Source organism: Phalaenopsis equestris, unplaced genomic scaffold (assembly GCF_001263595.1).
Source record: "Phalaenopsis equestris unplaced genomic scaffold, ASM126359v1 Scaffold000541, whole genome shotgun sequence".
In the NCBI taxonomy this organism is placed as follows: domain Eukaryota; kingdom Viridiplantae; phylum Streptophyta; class Magnoliopsida; order Asparagales; family Orchidaceae; genus Phalaenopsis; species Phalaenopsis equestris.
The window spans coordinates 13403-34282 of NW_018164981.1; the positions used below are offsets into that span (position 1 = coordinate 13403).

The 20880-nt window shown below is 33.9% G+C and overlaps 2 protein-coding genes across 5 annotated transcripts; one reads left to right on the forward strand and one right to left on the reverse strand.

Annotated features, from left to right (window-relative positions):
• The first annotated feature begins 6066 nt into the window (after window positions 1–6066).
• On the forward strand, window positions 6067–11467 carry LOC110029034 (centromere-associated protein E-like). 3 transcript variants are annotated; one of them, XM_020731141.1, is made up of 8 exons: window positions 6067–6610; window positions 6716–6919; window positions 7005–7127; window positions 7266–7303; window positions 7388–7520; window positions 8202–10229; window positions 10930–11027; window positions 11119–11467. In XM_020731141.1, exons 1-8 carry the CDS (start codon window positions 6533–6535, stop codon window positions 11366–11368), a joined length of 2952 nt encoding a protein of 983 aa, XP_020586800.1. In that variant the 5' UTR covers window positions 6067–6532; the 3' UTR covers window positions 11369–11467. The 3 variants fall into 3 exon arrangements, with proteins under 3 accessions (XP_020586800.1, XP_020586802.1, XP_020586801.1); XM_020731143.1 differs by lacking the exon at window positions 11119–11467 and having other exon boundaries at window positions 10938–11015; XM_020731142.1 differs by lacking the exon at window positions 11119–11467 and having other exon boundaries at window positions 10906–10983.
• Window positions 11468–15810: 4343 nt separating this feature from the next.
• On the reverse strand, window positions 15811–16966 carry LOC110029036 (heavy metal-associated isoprenylated plant protein 39-like). Of its 2 annotated transcripts, none has more exons than XM_020731146.1 (3): window positions 16868–16966; window positions 16668–16746; window positions 15811–16124 (listed from the first exon to the last, which is right to left on the reverse strand). In XM_020731146.1, exons 1-3 carry the CDS (start codon window positions 16874–16876, stop codon window positions 15931–15933), a joined length of 282 nt encoding a protein of 93 aa, XP_020586805.1. In that variant the 5' UTR covers window positions 16877–16966; the 3' UTR covers window positions 15811–15930. The 2 variants fall into 2 exon arrangements, with proteins under 2 accessions (XP_020586805.1, XP_020586804.1); XM_020731145.1 differs by having other exon boundaries at window positions 16668–16749; window positions 16868–16953.
• Between the last annotated feature and the right edge of the window lie 3914 nt (window positions 16967–20880).

Here is a 20880-nt window from a genome sequence, read left to right on the forward strand (position 1 = left end):
TGTGTGTGTGTGTGTGTGTGTGTGTGTGTGTGTGTGTGTGTGACTTATAAAAACAAAAGCATGTGCATTGTTTTTGTTTGAAACTCTTGAATGAAGAGACATGTATTTTAGATTAATAGATTTATCTTTTGGGAAAAAAAGTAGGGAATTTGTGTCTCGTTAAAAAGAGGGCTTGGCGCCTCTCATGGTGTGTGTGGAGTGTGTGAGTGGAAAAATATGGAGAATGTTTAGAGATCTTAGAGTAGGAGTAGATTTTCTTGGAGAAATTGGTGAGGGGATTTTAAGATAATCTGTAATGGAATGTTCTAACATTGCATGGATCAGTAGGAGACTTTGTGGGAGAGATTTTTATCTTTTTTTAAAGAGGAAAAAACTAAGTATTGTATTCTTCATTATCTTATGATTTTGTAAACACTTATCTAGTAGATTTGGTTTGATTTAATGAAGTTTTTATTGTATTTTCTTCGTGCTTTGTGATGTGTTTCTCTTACTCTTTCTTCTTTTTTGGAAATAGTGCCATGATAAGATTATGCCGTTATTTTCCTTTTACTTTGTTTTTGAAATGAGGAGGATTCATGTTTAAGATATTAGGATGCATGCTAGAAGATGTTTTAATTAAAAATTATGGTGGTTTTTCAACTCCGCTCTTAATTTACTTTTTGATATGAGCGATTGAATTGTTAAAATATGTTGTGAAACATATAATTTGGGAAATGGAGTATGAATTCTTATGAAATATGAGTTCTACAACAGAGTGAGAATCACATTTAAGTCCTTGAAGGAGTATTTTGTTCATGGGATTAGGTGCAAATAATTAGGAAATTATATTTAAGTCCTTGAAGGAGTATTTTGTTCATGGGATTATGTGCAAATAATTAGGAAATATAAATATGGAAATATACATTGTTGGGTGTAAATTGGTAATTTTAGGGTGACAAACTAAAACCCTCAATTCAGTCTTAGTGTTTAAAAACTAAAGCAAGAGTTAGCCTTTAAGGGAAGAGAAGTGGGAATTCTAGTGTGGGAGCCAGTATCCTCCTAGCCTAGCCACTGATTTAGGGACTAAACCTCAGATTAGCCAATGATTTTCTATAATACTAAATCTATGCATATGAAAATGGGATGTTGGCATAAAGAATATGTAAATAAATCAAACCACCATGACTCCACGAAAGTGGCCAATTAAAAAATGTATGGCCGGCAGACCTGTATCGTTCGACTAATTTGACTGTCCGACAAAGCACAATTGATTGAGCAGGACGATACCGGGCGGCCTGTCTAACTCGCCTTGTATGGGCAACCAAATCCACAACACCTAACAAAATCTAATCCTAGGGTTGGCCGAGAAAGAAAATGTGAATGTTATGGAGGTTATACAATCACAGTGATTGACCGACGTCCGACGGTATCCAAGAAGAAGCTCTCCTATTGGTAGGAGAGACCGACGAACTTTCCAACCTCCGGTGCAGGCTCTTCTCCAAAGACAATGAAGCTCTCCCCGTGAGGAGGTTCTGAAGACGTCACAAAATCCGACAAAGGTCGTTCTCACAAAAAGGATGAAGCTCTCCTCAAGACGAAGATTTCACAAGACTCTGAGTAAGAAACCTTTTTTTTCTCTCTGCTTTCTTCGACGAAATGGCGACCAGAAAAGAAGAAAAGGCGTGAGAAGTGGAGAAAATGATGGAGAATAAAAAATAGTAATAGAAGAAGAAGAATGGAACGAGAACTTCCAGAATCATCAAACTCTTCTCCAAGAACTCTTCTAGAACAACACACTAGCTTTTTTTGGGGATCTCTTAGAACAACACACTAGCTTTTTTTGGGGATCTCCTCCTCTCTAAGAAAATCTACAAAATGATCTCCCTCACTTAATGGCTGGCTTTCCCAGTTAGCCCGAACAAAAGGGGTTTATCTCATGGTTAATGAGGAGGAAATGACCCCTTACCCCACATGGGAACATCCCAAATGAGCACAGACGCCAAAAATGCCTAGGACCTATCTATGGTCAATTTTCGACTGTTAGACAACATCTTGCTGGAAAAACAGAGACCATATCGCGAATTGAGTTTCAGCTACATGGCTACACCATGGTTACAGTGTGGACACACCGTTGCATAGGCATTGCAAACGGGCTAGTGGCATGGAAACACCCGAAGGGTGGCGTAATTACGACACCCGCTCTGTCTGGTCGGCGTGGCTAAGCCGGCCTCAGGTGTGGTCACGTTGCGAGGCTCAGATCAAACATGTAGGGGATGACCTGACTTGGCCACACCCGAAATTGGCGTTGTTACTCTACAAAACAAGCATGGCCACACCCAATTTAGTCATGGTCACGCTAGACCCAGTTGGACTGGCTTCCCAGTTACAGAGGTCTTACGCCACATTAGAAGCAGGGAAAGCCCACCCTAAGCTAAAATGACACTCTAGACTCATCCATGCTATCCGCTTCGCAATCCAGGGTGTCCATGTAAATGATGGTTTTTTTTTTTTTACGAGTAAGCCTAATCATGGTCCAATTTCCTTGTAACGTGTCGAGCGAAATTCGTTAGTCCTGTGAAAGCCTTCTGACAGACGTAATGCTGATCGACCTTTGCCTTAGTTAAAACCAGACCCCAGGAGAGCACTTTTTATAGCATGTTGAAGGATCAAAATTGGATGTTTTAATCCCTCAGAGGTTGTGCTCACGTGAAGCATACTCCATGGCCGTTCAAGAGAACACTCTACGCTTCTGACATCGAAAGATAATCTCACTTATCTACTTTGGAGTCTAAAGGCCTTTGTTTAAGTAAAACTAAAACTGAATATATGGAACATAACTTTAGTAGTAGTAGCTTTAATGATAAAGTTGTAATTGTGGGTGATCAAATTATTAAAAGATGTGAATGTCTTAGATATCTCATGTATTTTGTTCAAAGAGATGGTGATATAGATGGGGATGTTATTTGTAGAATTCAAGTTGTATGGTTGAAGTGGAGAAATGCTTCAGCTTTATTGTGTGATAGAAAAGTACTGCTTAGACTAAAAGAAAAATTTTATAAGATGATGGTGAGACATGCAATGCTATATGGTGCATAATGTTGGACTTTAAAAGAGAAGCAAATAACTAAGTTAAGTGTTACTGATATGAGAATGCTTAGGGGGATGAGTGGAATTACAATTAGAGACAAATTGGGAAATGAATATATCCGTGATAGGGTTGGTGTAGCTCCAGCGGCAGACATAATTAGAGAGAGTCGTCATAGATGGTTTGGTCACATTAAACATCGACCATCGGATGATCCAGTTAGGAGAGTAGATGTTTTACATTCGACTTATGTTAATAATGACATATGTAGACCTAGAAAACCTGGGCTTATTATATAAAAATGATCTTAATTTATTTTATGTAAATAAAAATATGACACTCAATAGGACTCAATGTAGAAAAATGATTCATGCAGCCGACCCCACTTAGCGGGCTAAAGGCTTGTTGTTGTTGTTATTGTTATTGCTGTTGTAAGAATTAAATATTCTATTTGGTAGAGGTATATTAGAAGCTATATTGGTCTGTCTATGGTTAATAGTGTATGAGAGATTCAATAAATGATTGGAGATGGTGGAAAGCTATGGCTTCAGTGTTTTTTAGTGCCGATCGAGTTAGGTTAGGAGAGGTGTAAGAGGATTGGGAAGGAGGAGATTAGAAGTTTGAAAAAAAACTTTCATATAATGTAGAAAACATAAAAGACTATCTTTCTGAAATTATTATCTTAATACATATTTTTCAAAAATACAACTAAGAATATTCTTAATAGTAAAGATTTATTTGAAAATAGCTAATTCAAATTCTACCCATTAAAATTGAGAATAGATAGGCAACACGCCTAAATAACATGAGACATAATTGAGGATTGACTTAAACACTTGAAGTAAACATCAAAATTCAAGGTTGATCAAACTCACTCTAAACTCAAAAATAAAAATTTTATACTTGTAATTATAAACGGAATCAATAAGAGCAAGCAATGACAAAAAATAACATTTTCCACATCAATAAATTATGTAAAAATAGTATTAAAAATGATTTACAAAACTAATCAAAATTAATAGAAATATTTAATCTCAACATTAAGGATTACAAAAATCTAACATAAGTGCAAATAAAAAAAATAATTAGATATTGATTGCATTGCTATTATTAAGAAGCTTCTTTTGAATTAACTGTTTAACTGTCCCAGAAACAAATTAGTAGAACATATTAATAGAAGTATGTAATAAGTGGATTTAATAACTCAAATTGAATAAACAATTCTATTTACTAAGGTATTAATAACAAGGTACAAGAGCTTGCAACATGACAATAAGAAAAATCATAATGTATTACATAATGGTAGGTAAAAAAAATCATCACATTATCATGTTAAAATAATAATGCATTTTAGTATGATTTTATTCACGTCCATTTGTATGATATGTTGTACAGTATATATTCAAATACTAATAAATCATATACAACCACATGAAATATAAACATAAATTTCCAAAGATAATTCTTTAGTCAATTATTATTTTTATTATATATAGGCATGCATACATATATATAATAAAAATTATCAATATATCATAATTAAGAAGATATACATAAACACATAAAAAATCTAATGATTTTTAAGTGATCCATCACTTTGTATGTTCATTAGCCCATTAACAAATACCTAAAATGGTTATATCACTTACACATCCATTACAAATAGTTATACTTATTTTATATATTGTAAACAAATTTTCAATAGATTTTGTATACTTTATATGACTAATGAAAGTGATTTAATAAAAGCATGGCTTCTATGAAAAGATGTATTATATTCAAATAAGATAATGTATATGAAAATGTATCTCCTTATCATAAAAATCAATTCATTATTGAAGAATTTGTACAAATGAGACAAACTATCCCCACCACAAGAAGCTTTCTATTATAAGTATTAAATAAAATTTACTAACATATGAAATATTTTATAATATAGTATATATATAGTAAGGATAACAACCACAATAAAGAAGTATATGCTTATGTATTATAAATAAAAGAAGTATATGCTTGTACATGCTTATCCTATGTTACACCCAATTATGAAGAATTAAATATTATTATAGTGGAATAAGAATTATAGTTTTAAAGTGATTAGTATAAATTAGTTTAAAATATTATCTAAATTCATCATATCGAAATACAATAAATAAATAAATTCTTGATTTGATAAAACTAAAACTCCATGATAACCAAATCCTAACCTACACAATAGATATTACCACAAAAATAATTTATCTCAAATTAATTTAAAATAAACAAAATCCATAAAAAGTTGAACTAAAAAAATCATAATAATGATGAAGATGAAGGAGAAAACATAGAAAGAGAGGAGAAAGATGTAGAGGGTATTCAGATCTTGACAACAAATGTTTTCTATTAAAAGGAAAAGAAGACTCTTGAGTAGCATCAGGTTACATAATTAAAAAAACGAGGGAGGAATTAAGAAGGCACAACAAACAACTCAAGAGAAAATGTTATGTGGGAGGTATGATGCCTAGCTCTTATATCGATCTCAAAATCTTCAATTAAGGTGAGTTTTAACTAGCAAATTGCAAAACTTGTTTCATGGTGAACAAGAAGTCCACAAAATGAGTGCTTCAACCGTGCACATCAAAGGGAGCATTGAACCAAAATGGTTAAACGAATACAAACTAGATTATCATCTTGTATCGTATGAAAATGATAATAACTATTGCATATTATCGATCTCAAAATCTTCAATTAAGGTGAGTTTTAGCTAGCAAATTGCAAAACTTGTTTCATGGCGAACTAGAAGTCCACAAAATGAGTGCTTTAACCGTTCACATCAAATGGAGCATTGAACCAAAATGGTTAGACGAGTACAAACTAGGTTATCATCTTGTATCATATGAAAATGATAATAACTATTGCATATAAAAAAATCAATATTTTACATTTTAATTTACTTGCAACAACCCAAAAACAATGCCTTAAATGAAATCAGACCCACATTCATAAAAAGCCGGAAGGGCTGTCCCCCCCCTTGCTCTTTCTCCTTCGATCAAGGGCATAGATGCAAAATCTCCTACCCCCTTTTTCTCCTTCGTCTGATTTGCTGTGAAGCTGAAGCAACCCAACAGCTAACATTTTTATATCACAACAGCCCAATCCAACCCCACCTCTCTCTCTCACTCTTCTTTTCCAAATCCCCGCTCCCCTCTCTAATCTCCATCCCCCTCTTTCAAATTATTACACAGACGCTTCTGCGTTTTTTTAAAGTTTATTGCTTTTTAATTCACCTCAGCTCCAACGGAAGACTGAGCACTCCATCCGGATAGCAAAACGAAAAGAAAAGGAAGACCTTTATGCCTCATTAGATCTGCTTTCTCGTTCTCTTCCTCGTAGTTTAAACCCACTGCAATCTTCTCTTCCAAGAAAATGGGAGCCGTTACATAACATCAATGGCGCAGAGGTTATGAGGAAGCAATACACAGATCAAAGATGTTCAAGGCAGCGAGATGGAGGACTGATAGGAATAAGATTAAAGCAGTTTTCAAATTTCAGTTCCGAGCTACAAAGGTATTTATTTGATTCGATTCTCGAATTTACTCAAAAGAGCGAGTTTTGGTGTAAAAAATCGGTGGATTTGAGGAGTAATGGCCGCCATTGTTGCTTTTATCTCAGGTTCGTCATGAGGGATGGGAGGAGCTCATGGTTTCTCTGTTTCCGATGGACGCTGGAAAACCGACCGCGAGATCGGAGAAGGTGGCGGTTGTCAATGGATCATGCAACTGGGCGATTCCAATTTATGAGACTGTGAGGCTGATTCAGGATTCAAAAACCGGGAAGATCAATGAGAAAAATTACAATTTTGTTCTCTCAGCCACCGTATGAACGCAGAAGATCTCCTTTAATCTCCTTTAATCTGTAATCTGAGACTTCCCCTTTTTCTGATTTGATCTGCTTGTTGCAGGGTTCGGTGAAATCCGGGGTTTTGGGGGAGATCGTCGTCAACCTAGCAGATTACGCGGAGAGCATCAAACCCTATTCTGTTTCTCTTCCTCTCAAAGCGCCCAATGCTGAAACAGTTCTGCATGTCGGTAGTTTCTTCTTTATCAGAAAAAAAATTACATCTTTTTCCTCATAATGCTGAAGAAGTTACTGAAATCGTTCTAGATATTTTTCTGCAAATCATTTATTGATGATGGTTTCTGGTTTTTTTCATCAATGGCAGGTTACTGTGCAAAGAGTGGCGGGTGAAGCTGAGGGGAGGTAGAATTTTGCAGTTTTGAAGTTTTTATTTTTATTAGTTTATACAAAACTGATTTTTTTCTGCTACTTGTTTTGATTATTCAGAGTATTGGATGAGGATGGAGACAGAAGTACAAAGCAGCCGCAGCGAAGAACCCTAAGGAGCCAAATGGGCGATTCTGCAATGGAAGAAGGAAAAGTTTTGGCTAAAATTGGTGATGGAATTAAACCAACTGAGGTATTACTGAAATTTATTAGTATATTGGTTGTAACAGTGAAATTTAATCTGTAAGTTCTTCTTTCAATTATGAATGTGTTATTTTGGGGAAATGTGTAAGCATCCAAATGTTAATTCTGTAAAAATTTTAATTTGCTTTTTTTTTTTAACTTGTAAATATATATTGTTCAACTGAATTTCCATAAGGCACAAAATTACAAGCAACAAAACTTATTACTGTCCATTAAATTAGTAATAAATCCCCATTAATCATCCTTAGACTAATTACTAACTTTAATGCACAAAATATATGTAATAGCCCTCTTCTTAACATCCGCAAGTAGTGATAAAATTTGTGGGCATTTACTTGCATACCACTAAATTCCTATTTATTTACATATCTAAGACCTAAATTTTACATTTTACATTTCTACCACCCATATCCTTCATATCACATAAAGAATGCCACTATTTTCACTTTTTACAAAGTAAAATACACCTTTTCATCCATAGGTAAGGTGACATATATATGTAAATGTTAAAGTTTTGGTATAGGTGACATATATCTAAAAATTGAATTTTGGATATGTAAATACATAGGAATGGAGTGGTAGCATGTATGTAAATCTTCCTGAAATTTATGACAACTCCAACATAAATGAAACCAAAGTTGATTGCTAATATGTTTAAGATGTTCATCAGGAGGTCTCATGCGCTGAAAACCAATCAAAAGCAAAATTTTCATCGAGCAGAATCATGGCAGTCCATGTAAAAACAAAAGGAAATCTCCAAAAATCCTTCAGTATGGACACAATATCAGCATCTGGTTCAGATAGCAGCTCGGATAGATACAACCCGAATGACAATGGAGCGAAGAATAACATCAGCCAACATGAATTTGGAAATTCATTATCTCCTCTAAGCAGCGCCGACACTCCTCGAGATCCCCTTATCACTTCTGGCAACGATTGGTCGATCATTTCTGCTCCCTATGGAAGCACCGATGGATTGAGCAGCAGTTCTGGGGAGGCATTGCTGCGAGAAGGAAGACAAGAATCAGAGAATTTTGTCGAAAAACTTAATAATGATGCTGTTGTGTTGACGAGACAGCTCGAAGTATCAAAGTTGGAGCTACAGACTCTTAGAAAGCAGGTCGTGAAAGAGAGCCTGCGGGGACAGGAGCTCGGGAGGGAGTTGCAGAGTATGAGAGAGGAAAGAGACAGGCTTGAAAGAGAATGTGTGGAGCTGAAAGCAAAGCCACAATTTGGAGGAATGAATAAATGGTCATTACTCGAAGAAACGAAGCACGAGCTGAGTCATGAGAGAAGCTTGAATGCGAACCTTCGTTCACAACTGAAGAAGATGATTGAGTCCAATGCTGAATTGGAGGAGCTATTACAGCAGAAGAAGAGGCAAAGCACCTCCGAAACTGAGAAAGATTTGGAGGAGAGGAAGTTTAGAAGTGGACTAGCACAATTTCATGACTTGGAGTTGCAGCAAAACTCACTTGAAACTCCCACATTTGAGGAAGATGAACAATATGCGCTTGATGTGTTGGTCAATCAAGCTAATGATTTTGATGGCTTGAGTTCACCGGGTCTCAAGATTGCACATCTAACGACTGAGTTAGAGCTGTACAAAAAGGAGCGCGAAGAAATCGAGATGCAGATGGAACAGCTTGCGCTGGATTACGAGATATCAAAACAGGAAAATCATGAGATTTCGAAAAAGCTTGAGCAGATCCAACTCAGAGAACAGTTGAGGATGCAATTTGATTGTTCGGCTCATTTTGCTTCGATTAGCGAGTTAGAAGCCCAAGTCGAGAGCTTGGAGAGCGAAATCGAAAGACTGACAGAAGAATTTCAAGCTGACCTGGAAATTATCAGTAGGGACAAAGTTGAGCAGGAGAAAAGAGCCATTAATGCGGAGGAGGTGCTGAGGAAGATGAAGTTGTATAACTACCATGCAGCCGAAAAGTTGCAGGACGAGTTCAAGAGGTTGGTGGCACAAATGTCGTCAGCATATCATACAAACGAAAGGTTGGTCATGCAAACACTAAAAGAATCTAATGAGCTACAATTGCAAAAATGTGAGCTTGAAGAGATTTTAGAGAAGAAAAACAAGGAGCTTGATTTAGTGAGACATGAACATCAAATTAAATCCCAGCAGCTACTAAATCTAATAGATTTCAAAACAAGGGAAGTGGAAAGCCTGAGTTTGGGACTCAAGGAGAAGCGTGAGGAGCTTGAAAATCAGTGTACGGCTGAAAAAGCTAGACAAAGAGCATCCTCAGAACGAATTGCGCAGCTTACGAGTGAGGTTGAAAAGCTCTCGAAAAAAAAAGATCGACTTGCTGAAGAGATTAAACTAAAGAAAGATTTGATGGAAGAGATGGAGCAGCTGAAAACATCGTTTGGCGAAAGCAATATGCTGCTGCGAGCTAGCGAAAAGGAACGATCTTTACTTGAAAAGGAGGTTTCTTTTTTGAAGGAGGAAGCGAAGAAGTCACTCGAGGAGCTGAACGATCTCAGGAAACTAAAATTTGAGAATGATGCGACTATTAGAAATCTCTGTGATGATGGACTAGAAAAGGAGAATCTGAGGAAGCAAGCTGCTGTTATTGAGAAGAAGGCGAAGGGCCGCAATGCAAAATTCATAAATTCTGACGGACTCATGAAGTTATCAACAAGAAGCAAGATTAGTTTGCATGAGAAGACCCTTCTTCCGGAGGTATTTTTGCTGTTGTTTGAAAATTTGTGTAATTTTTATGTTTTTTCATTAACATTTGAGAATTAGGACAATCAAGGATTCAAATCTTCAACAAAAAAATACCCATACATTATATTAGTGCACAGATAAATATTACATATATCATCCATGAAGTTGACTTTAAATTGAATTGAACTTATTTGGAGAGATTTATATTCGAGTTGGAGCATGTCAATTTCAATTTTGATCGATTGAAACTAGAGTGATTAGGGTTTCGAAGTTCAGACATGATTACTTCCATGGATTTGCTGTATTTTGGTTTCGTTGTGTTTGAACATGTGCTCCTTAAAAATTGCTTTCAAATCATTTTTTTGGGGGCATTTACATGCATTCCACACAATTCTTATATAGTTACTTATCAAACACCTAAACTTTCTTATTTACATTTCTAATATTCAAATCCTTGATGTCACTTTGGATGTGTCATTATCCCTAACTTTTTAAAGGTGAAACAAACCTTTTCATGCATAAGTTTTAATACCAATATGTTATAAATGTAAATATCAAACTTTCAGTGTTATAAATGTAAATGCACAAGAACAGTGTGGCCTGAATGCAAATTTGCTTTTTTTTTATAAATTTCTTTTGCTTTTCATGCTGCAGTTAGAACATTGAACTTTTTTTTAAAATTTATTAGTCCCTGATATTTAGAAGAATGTAGAATGGCAGAAGTGATGGAGATTATGTGCGAAATCACATAATGGAAGACAAGAAAAAACTGAAGGATTTAAACAGCATTGGAACGGCATTAATCATAAGGTAAAGTTTTTATGACAAATCCATAAAATGAAGACAATAAATGCAAAAAATATTTCAATTAATCCTCAAAAAAACTCATTTTTTTGTGCAGTAATGGCGTTGAAAGTCCAGAGATTGAAGAAGAAAGATCAATCTTATGCAGCTGTGAACAGCAGAAAACTACAAAAGTGCCGTTAGAAATGGCAGAACTGAAGAAACAAAATCAAATAATGGAAACTGAGCTAAATGAGATGCAACAAAGGTATTCTGAAATGAGTTTAAAATTTGCAGAAGTTGAAGGAGAAAGACAACAGCTTGTAATTAAAATTCGCAGTCTAAAAAATTCTTTGAAAATTGTTTGATTTCTTGTGTTGATTGAGTGCCTTTTCTTCTTTTTGTTTGTATAGGCGAGAATCTGGCTTTGCTTATCGAGAGATTCAGCTCTTGATATTTATTTTTGTACCGTTATACATTTCCCTATATAAAGAAATAGCATCTGCTTTTATGCATAGAAATTATATGCCAAACACTGAAATTTCCTTTTTTTTTATCCCTTTGAGTTCATCATTTATTTGAGCATAGCAATTCACTTAAGAGGTGGAACATACCACACAAATCTTAATGTATTTAGTATTTACATATCTAATACATACAATTTGTTATTTGCATTTATAGCACATAGGTGTTATAAATTTATGCATGTTAAAGTGTGCTTCACTTTTAAAGAGTTAATAATAACGGCACTTTTTATGTGATGTTAATGATTTGAGTGCTATGCATGCAAGTATCAAAGTTTAGGCATTTGATATGCAAATATATAAGAGTTGTGTGGTATTTATATATTGCCCCTTCTTTGATTCTCTTTCAACTCACCACCATTAGTCTAGCTCCAAAACTAGTTCATGGGTACAGTTGATTGACACAAAGTCTTTTGCTAGTTAAGGTCGACTTTAATTTGTCCCCTTAAATAAATATCCATCCCAGATCTATAAATTCTGTGAGGTTGGGTCGACTACCTCCTTTGACTAAGTAGATCATTGACCACGGTGACTCGGGATGACAAAATTATGGTATCTTGATCAGGTTTTGTCTTCATTTCCCCACCATCCGTATTTGTCCCCTTAAATAAATATCCATCCCAGATCTAAAAGGATATCTTGGAGGACGCCACCCATGGTTGCTGATAAGACTACTTCTGTCAGGTTGGGTCGACTATCTCCTTTGACTAAGTAGATCATTGACCATGGCGACTCGGGATGACAAAATTATGGGATCTTGATCAAGTTTTGTCTTCATTCTCCCGCCATCTGCTGATGAATTCTACATTTTAAATCCCTAGCCTGTTGCTATTATATGTTGAATATTGAATTCTTAATGACTAGCCTTAATTAAAAAGTGTGCTTCTGTTATTAAGATGGGTAATTAACCATAGGTGCTTGTGTCTATGAGAAACCTCGAATCCTAGATAAAAAAGTCTTTGCTAAATGAGGGCAAAATCTCTGGGTAGTGCTTATCTACAATTCAATCTATCTTCTGAAAATTCAACCCTCCTAAGCTCTCTTTCAAAACAAAAATAAAAAGACATGTAGAGAGAGTTATCTAGGGAGCGGTTGCGAATTTTCGAAGCCCACTATTTTATAGCTTAAGTCAAGTTAATTAAATTAACTGATTATGAATTGAGTTCAACAAGCCACCATCAATTACACCAACTCGCTTAAAGGACATTCAATGGGTTTGCTTTTAACTCGTAAAGGAACTCGATATTTATTATTTGAAGATCACAGCGAAATTCTATTCTAAGAAAACAAGATGTATTCTATCCCATGGTAGAGGACCTTTAATCAATGTTAAATCTAATGTACCTTGATGGGGTGTTTGAGTGGATTTGACAAAGAGTTTACACAACAATCTTGAATAAGTGGGTGACTTGTTTTGGACCTGAAAATCATACACTATCATTAAATCTAGAATAATGGCTATGGTGATCCCTTCCATATTCATTTCCTATCTAGTCCAAGAGAAAATTTGCATCTATCAACCCTTTATTGCTAACTACTCTTTTTAGAAGAGAAAGTTATAGACTAAAAGTGAGCTAAGGCTTGCTCATTACCTAGATCTTATATCTTTATCTTCCCTCTTATGATACCATACACTACTTATTTTTATGAATCAATATTTCTCAGCACGCTTGATTTTTTTTCCTGTAACTACTAAATCCTCTTAGATTTAATGGACCCTAATAATGGCTATGGTGATCCCTTCCATATTCATTTCTTATCTAGTCCAAGAGAAAATTTTGTATCTATCAACCCTTTATTGCTAAATACTCTTTTTAGAAGAGAAAGTTATAGACTAAAAGTGAGCTAAGGCTTGCTCATTACCTAGATCTTATATCTTTATCTTCCCTCTTATGATACCATACACTACTTATTTTTATGAATCAATATTTCTCAGCACGCTTGATTTTTTTTCCTGTAACTACTAAATCCTCTTAGATTTAATGGACCCTATCATTGTAATGTTCTCTTCCCTAACTTAATAGGAGAGCACATGTAATTAGTTCTTTGTTTAGTGAGAGGAGTACTATACAACATACATCTTAAAATGACGTTGCATATTGAATTGTTTCTTGATTGATGATTCATGTCACTTCAAGCAAACACGACGAAATTCCCCTAAGAAGAGGAAAGCCTCAACACTATGAGTGGCTCAATCGGTGAAAGCATGAAAAGATTGAAACTTAAGAGGCTGGAATTGATAAACTCTTCTTTTAAATTTTGATCTGTTTTCTTAAATCTTTGATTTTAAGATCCCAGAGAAGAGTTATACCCTTTCAGGCCTGAAGGGGAATATTAACCACCTTATTCCTAGCATTTGGTGTAAGTGAGGGTTAGACAATATGTCATAATCTTCTTCTATGTAGATGCATTTAAGGAAGATAAGCCCTCAATAGTAAATAAGGCTCTAGCCAATCCATGGACAAACTATTTCATACTGTCTATTGAAAATCGAGTCAAACGTGATTGCGATGAAGTTAAAGATGCTCCATTATCTATGCTAATTTTAAAATTGGATTTTATTAATTTTAATTACTTTCTTAGAAAAATGTTGAAGTTTTGTAATTTTATACACATTATGGACTTTTATTGGTGATCTAGGTTTGAATCAACATTGTGACAATTTTGCAACAAACTTAAGATGACATTCAATTATATTCTAAATTTCAACTACTTTTGTAACAAATTTGTGATGATTGCAACCAAGACGTCTACAAACTAACATCAAAATTGTTGGCTTAACAACATGCTGCCTTTGAAATTTGTCACGATGATATCTGTAATATGTCTAAAATCATTTCAAAGTTTATATCATATAAAGTTATTACAAACAGTTGTAATAATTCTGCATCAAATTATCCATAATTTGGCTTAACATGTCTCATAATCTTATCCTTTTAGCATAGGCATATTTAAGTTCATTGCACAACCCCCAATGCCAGAGGCATTGGATAATAAGAAAGATAATGATAAATAACAATTTAATATGTCAATAATTCCAATAATTAATGGTGGAGGAGAATCATAAGAGAAGGAAATGATTTGTTTTTTCTTCGATGTAGATATCATGTAATATATATTTACAAGTTTTTAACTATTAATAGTATAATAGATGAATAAATTCATAACGTTGCCCACGTGTGAGACCCCAACGAAAAACAACTAAAAAAATTGGGCGAACATGACACTATAAAGAGCAATATGTCAGATTCAACTATGATTACAATTCGTCAAAAACTGATCTAGTTCACCACCAACATGACTTGTCGTTTGGGTCGAAGACTAAAGGCAACTCGCTTAATGATTAATTTGAACTAGCCGAACTGCCGACCCAAACTAGGCAATCTAGCCCACACAACACTTAAAAGACAACTTCAGTCCTAGTTTTCTCATCTATACCCGAAAACAAGATGAGCTGTTAGACCCAACCAATTTAGCCCACACAACACTTATGACCATTGAAGTACTAAAAGAACAAACTTGCCTTCTAACATTTCTATTAAAAAGGCGAGGAAAGCATATCTTTCAACATCAATTCTACCAACTCCAAGGCCTTAGAACCCAACAACTCCTCATAAGTCAGGTATTCCCACATATACATCAAGATTCTTGTGGGGGAAGGTCTTTCAAAGCATAATGCCTGGCTGATTACTATATTAAGTTATTTCATTAGGATTAAAAGATAAAATAGTCCTTAACAAGAAATGACTTATATTTGTCCTTCAAATGATTCTTTTGCAACCAACATACCCTAATTGAAAGTTAGATTGAGTTGATTTCTAATAAACACCAAGTGCATGTTACTTCAGCTGATAAAAAAAATTATTTTGATTTAATTATTTGTAGGATAAATATATATATGAAGGAATCCTCCAAAACAAATAAAAGATTGTAGGTGATAAGTAGGTGTCATACATGCCAAAGTTGTTGTGCCTAATTTTATATTTAAAGGATAAATACAATCACCCATATCAAAAAAAAATTTTGGGTCATTTACATACATACCTTACGATTCCAATGTATTCACACAACGAACACCTTAACTTTGCTTTTTTTAACTCTCTGCCATCTAAATCATCAAAAATATCACGATTTTAACCTTTTCAAAAGTGAAATACATATTTTCATGCATAAATAAAGTGACATATATGCGTAAAAACATAGTTTTGGTGTACTGAGATATGTAAATATGTATGATTTGAGTGATATGTATGTAAATCTTCCTTTTTTTTGTACAAAGCACAACATATTTCTCAAATATAATATTCCTCAACTAAAATAAACAATTGCTGACAAGAGAAAAACAAGATTCTTGATCAAATTACACAATTTCAGAAACTCTTACAAAAAAAAAATGATTATTTAATTTATTTCTTCACATCCTTCTTCTCATCCTTCTTCTCCTCTTTCTTCTCCACCTTCTTCTCTTCCTTGGCAGGCCCAACTGATAATATATCAATCTTCCCTATTTTCTTCAGTTTCTTTGCAATTGCTACAGTGTCCATCTCCCCTATCACAGTCAACTTCTGGTCTTTAAGGTCTGCAGCTATTGAATCAACTCCTGTTCATCAAATTATGTCACATTATCACAAATTTCATATTTTTCTTAATTATTTCTCTCACCAAAATTGTTTTCTTTATTTAAAAAAAGTGCAGCTATTGAATCAACTCCTGTTCATCAAATTATTTCACATTATCACATATTACATATTTTTCTTAATTATTTCACTTCACCAAAATTATTTTCTTTATTTAAAAAAAAGGAATGAAATTATGTTATAAGAAGTAATGTGGCTTTTTGCAAAACTCTATATTTTAGCTGTTTTTTCAAAAAATTACGTTTTGCAGCAGTTTTTTGAATAACAGTTTCTTCAACCAAATGTGGCTTTTTGCAAAACTCTATATTTTAGCTGTACAGTTTCTTCAACCGCTGCTTCACAACCGTCTAACCAAACAGATCTAAAGCGAACTCTGTTTATGTTGAATCTCAAATGCAATTTGTCTTTGATTGAGAGCTAAAAATGTGAATTAATGAGTAAAATATGTGATTATTAATAATTTATTTCAAGAAATAAATTGAAGAAAATAGAAAATAAAACTGTACCGTAGATATCAGCAACAGCTTCCATGGCTCTCTGCTTTGTTTTGTCATCATTCATGGCCAGAATTTTCAGAATAACTTTCTGCTATTTTTCAGATCAAAAATAAAAATAAAATAATAATAATAATAAACTTTGGGAAATGAGGAATAAAACGTAGGGAAATGACATATTTTTAGAGTTATAAATTAAAATATTTGAGTACCTGTGCCATCTAAAGTGATGAAGAACGGAGCCTTCTGCTTCTGCTTCTGCTTCTGTGCAGCTTCTCTCCTTGTTCGTAAAATGAAGATATTTCCTTATTTTCAATTATATAAATTTTAGGTATACATTGTTCCTGCGGAACAGTTTATGGTATGTGTTTGGTGAACTGGTGGCCAACTCTTTTTTTCTTTCACTCAAAACTAATTTGTGGCTCAAATTGATTCAATTATAAGTAGATTTGACATAAAACAGTTCAAAATTAATATTAATTAGTTTATATATTTTAAAATTATAATGTCGTCATCGAATATTTAGGGGGTTGTCATAAGAACTTGGCTTGTGTTAAGTTTTTTTTAGGGATGATAACATATAGATTGGGCTGTCAAAAAAGCTTGTTGTTCGCGAACTGCCCGTGTTCGATTTGTTCGTTAAGTAAGCGTGTTGAGCATAAATGAATTTTTTAAGCTCGAATTATAAACGAGCCGAACACGAACAACTCTTTGTTAGCTCATATTTGGTTTCTACATTATATATTATATATAAATATATCTAAGTATAAATCATGATAGCTCATGATATAATGTGGTTCTGCTGCATCTTCTTTTGCATAGATTTGATTCTAGTTCGAAGCCAACACTCTACATCAATTTATTTAATTAATTTTAACGAGCAAATTTCAAGCCGAGCATGAGTCAAACACGAACAAGAATATTTAAATTGAGCTGAACACGAACACACTGTCATGAGTCAAGCACGAGCTCACTCAAGCTCGGCTCGTTACAGCCCTACATACAGACCATTCGAAACATTGGTATTTATAAATTAAACATCGAGGTGATCTTTTTGAACTACAGAACCAATGTGTCTACGTGTGCCACTACTAAACTATTTAGCAAATGATAAAAATAATTATTAATAAAGATGAGATCACAAGATGTTGTAATCATAATTATTTTGAAATAACACATATGACTGCTATTGTCTAATTAAAATTTTCATGTTGGGCCTATAATTGTCATAGTTGGCTATATAAACTGTGGTTACTGACTATTGACAACTGTAGTAATGTTCCTAAAGTTATAATTGGAGACTATAAGAGTTGTTGTTGGTTACATAAGTCATAGTTACAAGAGGTTATAATAACTGTAGTAGAGCGATCAAAGCTGTAGTTGGTGGTGGTTAAAAATGACTGATGAACAACAATGAGCTCTGATTGGCAAAGATGACCTCTAGCGTTCAACCATGATATATTAGGTAACTGACGATAACTATCGAAACTTTAATCGTTAAATTTTAGCAGTTAGCTCACTATTCTTTTCTCCTCTTCAAGTGAAGAATGGGATAATTTTTAAGAGCGGCTTTTTAGTGTGTGCGTGTATGCGTGCCACCTTATCTATGCATGAAAACTTGTATTTCATTTTTTTTAAAATTAAAATAATAATATTTTTATATGATAAAAAAGATTTAAGTGGTATAATTGCAAATAAAAATGATAAAAAAAAAAACATTTGGTGCTATTTTCTTAAGCTTATTCTGATTTATACGTATTATATTTACCCAAACATAAGCACATGGCCGAGCTGAAAATATGACGCTTAGTTTGACTGATTTTATAAAATTCAAGCTCAATTTTAATATAAAATTAGGAAGATACGCTTAGTTTGACTGATTTTATAAAATTCAAAATCAATTTTAATATAAAATTAGGAAGATTTGCATACATTCCACTCAATTCTCATGTATTTACGTATATACCATATAAACTTCGACTTTTGCATATATATCTTCATATATCATGCACCCATGCAAGCAAAATGTGCATTTTCCCTTTCAAAATTTAAAATAGTGACATTTTATATGATATGAAATTTCGGTGGCACGAATATAAAAAATGAGTTGTTCACATGAACATTGTTACGCTCTTCATCCATTTTTCAAATTCTCACTCGAATATCAAAATTCATGATATATAAAACTCCAGACCATGCAATGGTTAGATTTTGGCAGGCATAAATATGTCGGTTTGATAGTTCAAAAATATCGTATGACTGCTTGATTTTGTAAATAGCAAAGTTTTCGGTGCTGTTTAATTATCCGAGAAAGAAGTATTAGATATGTAAATACATAAGAATTGGAGGGTAAATGCCCCTAAATGTTTGATGATGCCATCATTTTTGAAATATGTTATAAATGTTTGTTTGATATGAAGAAGGGATGTCAATTTTTGAAGTTGGAAAAAGATAAAGATGGCCAAAGAAGCCGGCCATATAATAGAAACAATAATTATGCCTATCAAAATGTTCAAGATTCTCGTTTTTCAACTATTTATGTCATTTTATGGTGACAAATAATTGTAGTATGCTACATTTCAATTATATTACCATCTCAAACCAATAAAGTCAACGTCGGTCGTTGCTATCAATGCTGACATCGATATTCGCTAATAACACGAATGATTATCTGTTTTTACAAAGTTCGCGTTTTTTTAGACCAACTTTGATGTCTATTGTCAACAACAATGCTAATGTTCGACAACTCTACTAACGTTGATAGCCACCACGCATTATCGTTGCCTAACTTAACAACTACCTTCAATATAAGGGGCGAGTATTCGGTTTAAAACGATTGCTGCCAGAGTTTGAAATCCGAAAAAATCAAACCAATATGCTTTTTTTATAAAATAGAAACACATCTTCGAAATTAAACCAAATCAATCGAATTTATTCGGTTCGGCTCAATTTTTTTGGCTTTGATCAAATAATGCAAGGCTCATCGAATTGAAGTCAATGTTGGTATTCATAAAGAATGTCCACACCATGGTCATCGGATAGAATGTAAGAGCCCACAATCCATCTATTCATGATGATTTATCTCTCAAATCTCTTTCTATTTTCATCTTAAAACATATATTTCATATTCTCAAGAATGATAAGTCTCGAGTGCATTAATTTAGGGCTTTTTCTTCTACTTTTGAGGTACGAACTATCTCCTTTGATTGCTCGTACAGTCGTGCACCACGATTAATCACAAAATTTCTAACTACTCGCGTGTATCTAGTTACCCAAAGGAATAATGAAATGTTATAAAAAAAGTAAAAGAATTTAGAATTTTTTCACCACTTTCAAGTTCTTATTCTCATTTGCATTTTATGATTCATAGCAGTTAACGAAAGTTACTTTAAGTTATATATTTATTCATTTATTTAAATTTATGTCATATGTTATATCATTGTAAAGGAGAAGATAAAGTATATGAGAATGAGGAGAGTAAATGTAAAGTGAAGGATCTACTTTCCTAATATGAAACCCAAAGTTGAGAAGATGTTGAGTGAATGTATGCTTCCATTGTCTCAAGGTCTGTTTAAGACCATAAAGTTAGTTTCTGTAAAAGACACACATGATTTGGATAGGCTACATCTTAATGACTGGGTGGTTTATGCATGTAGAAGGTTTCATAATGATGGCTGTGGAGAAAAGTATTGAAAACGTCCATTTGGACAATTTTATGGACTAGTGGAAGCTAACGGTTTACATTGAGAATTAGTGGAAGCATGAAAAGGACTACGATGACATTTTGTTGTAATACTAGAAATACAAAAAGATAAATGGATTGAAATCTGTAAACCATTTTGTTTTTGATGTCACACGTCGGACTGAGTGGTGACCAAAACTAAGACTTGAGGATTTGTATGGATGTGATGCGATCCATCACTACAAGGATTCTGAAGAAGAAGTTGTTGAGTAGTCCGATCCTTTATTTGATAGACATGAGCATCGAAAATGATCATGCAATTATTATCACGAGCAAGTTGAGACATAGATATCAAGTTATGAGAGGAAATAATTGTTTTAGGCGTTTGGTTGAGGGTAGGTAATAAACCATTTCCACTATGTTGAATGGGAATAGTGTGGCTATTCCCTACTGCCATCACACTCTCAATACCTTGATAAGGTTCAGGGTGACGGAGTTGAAGATAATCGGCAGTTAAATGTGAGGTTGCTCCTGTATTGAGAT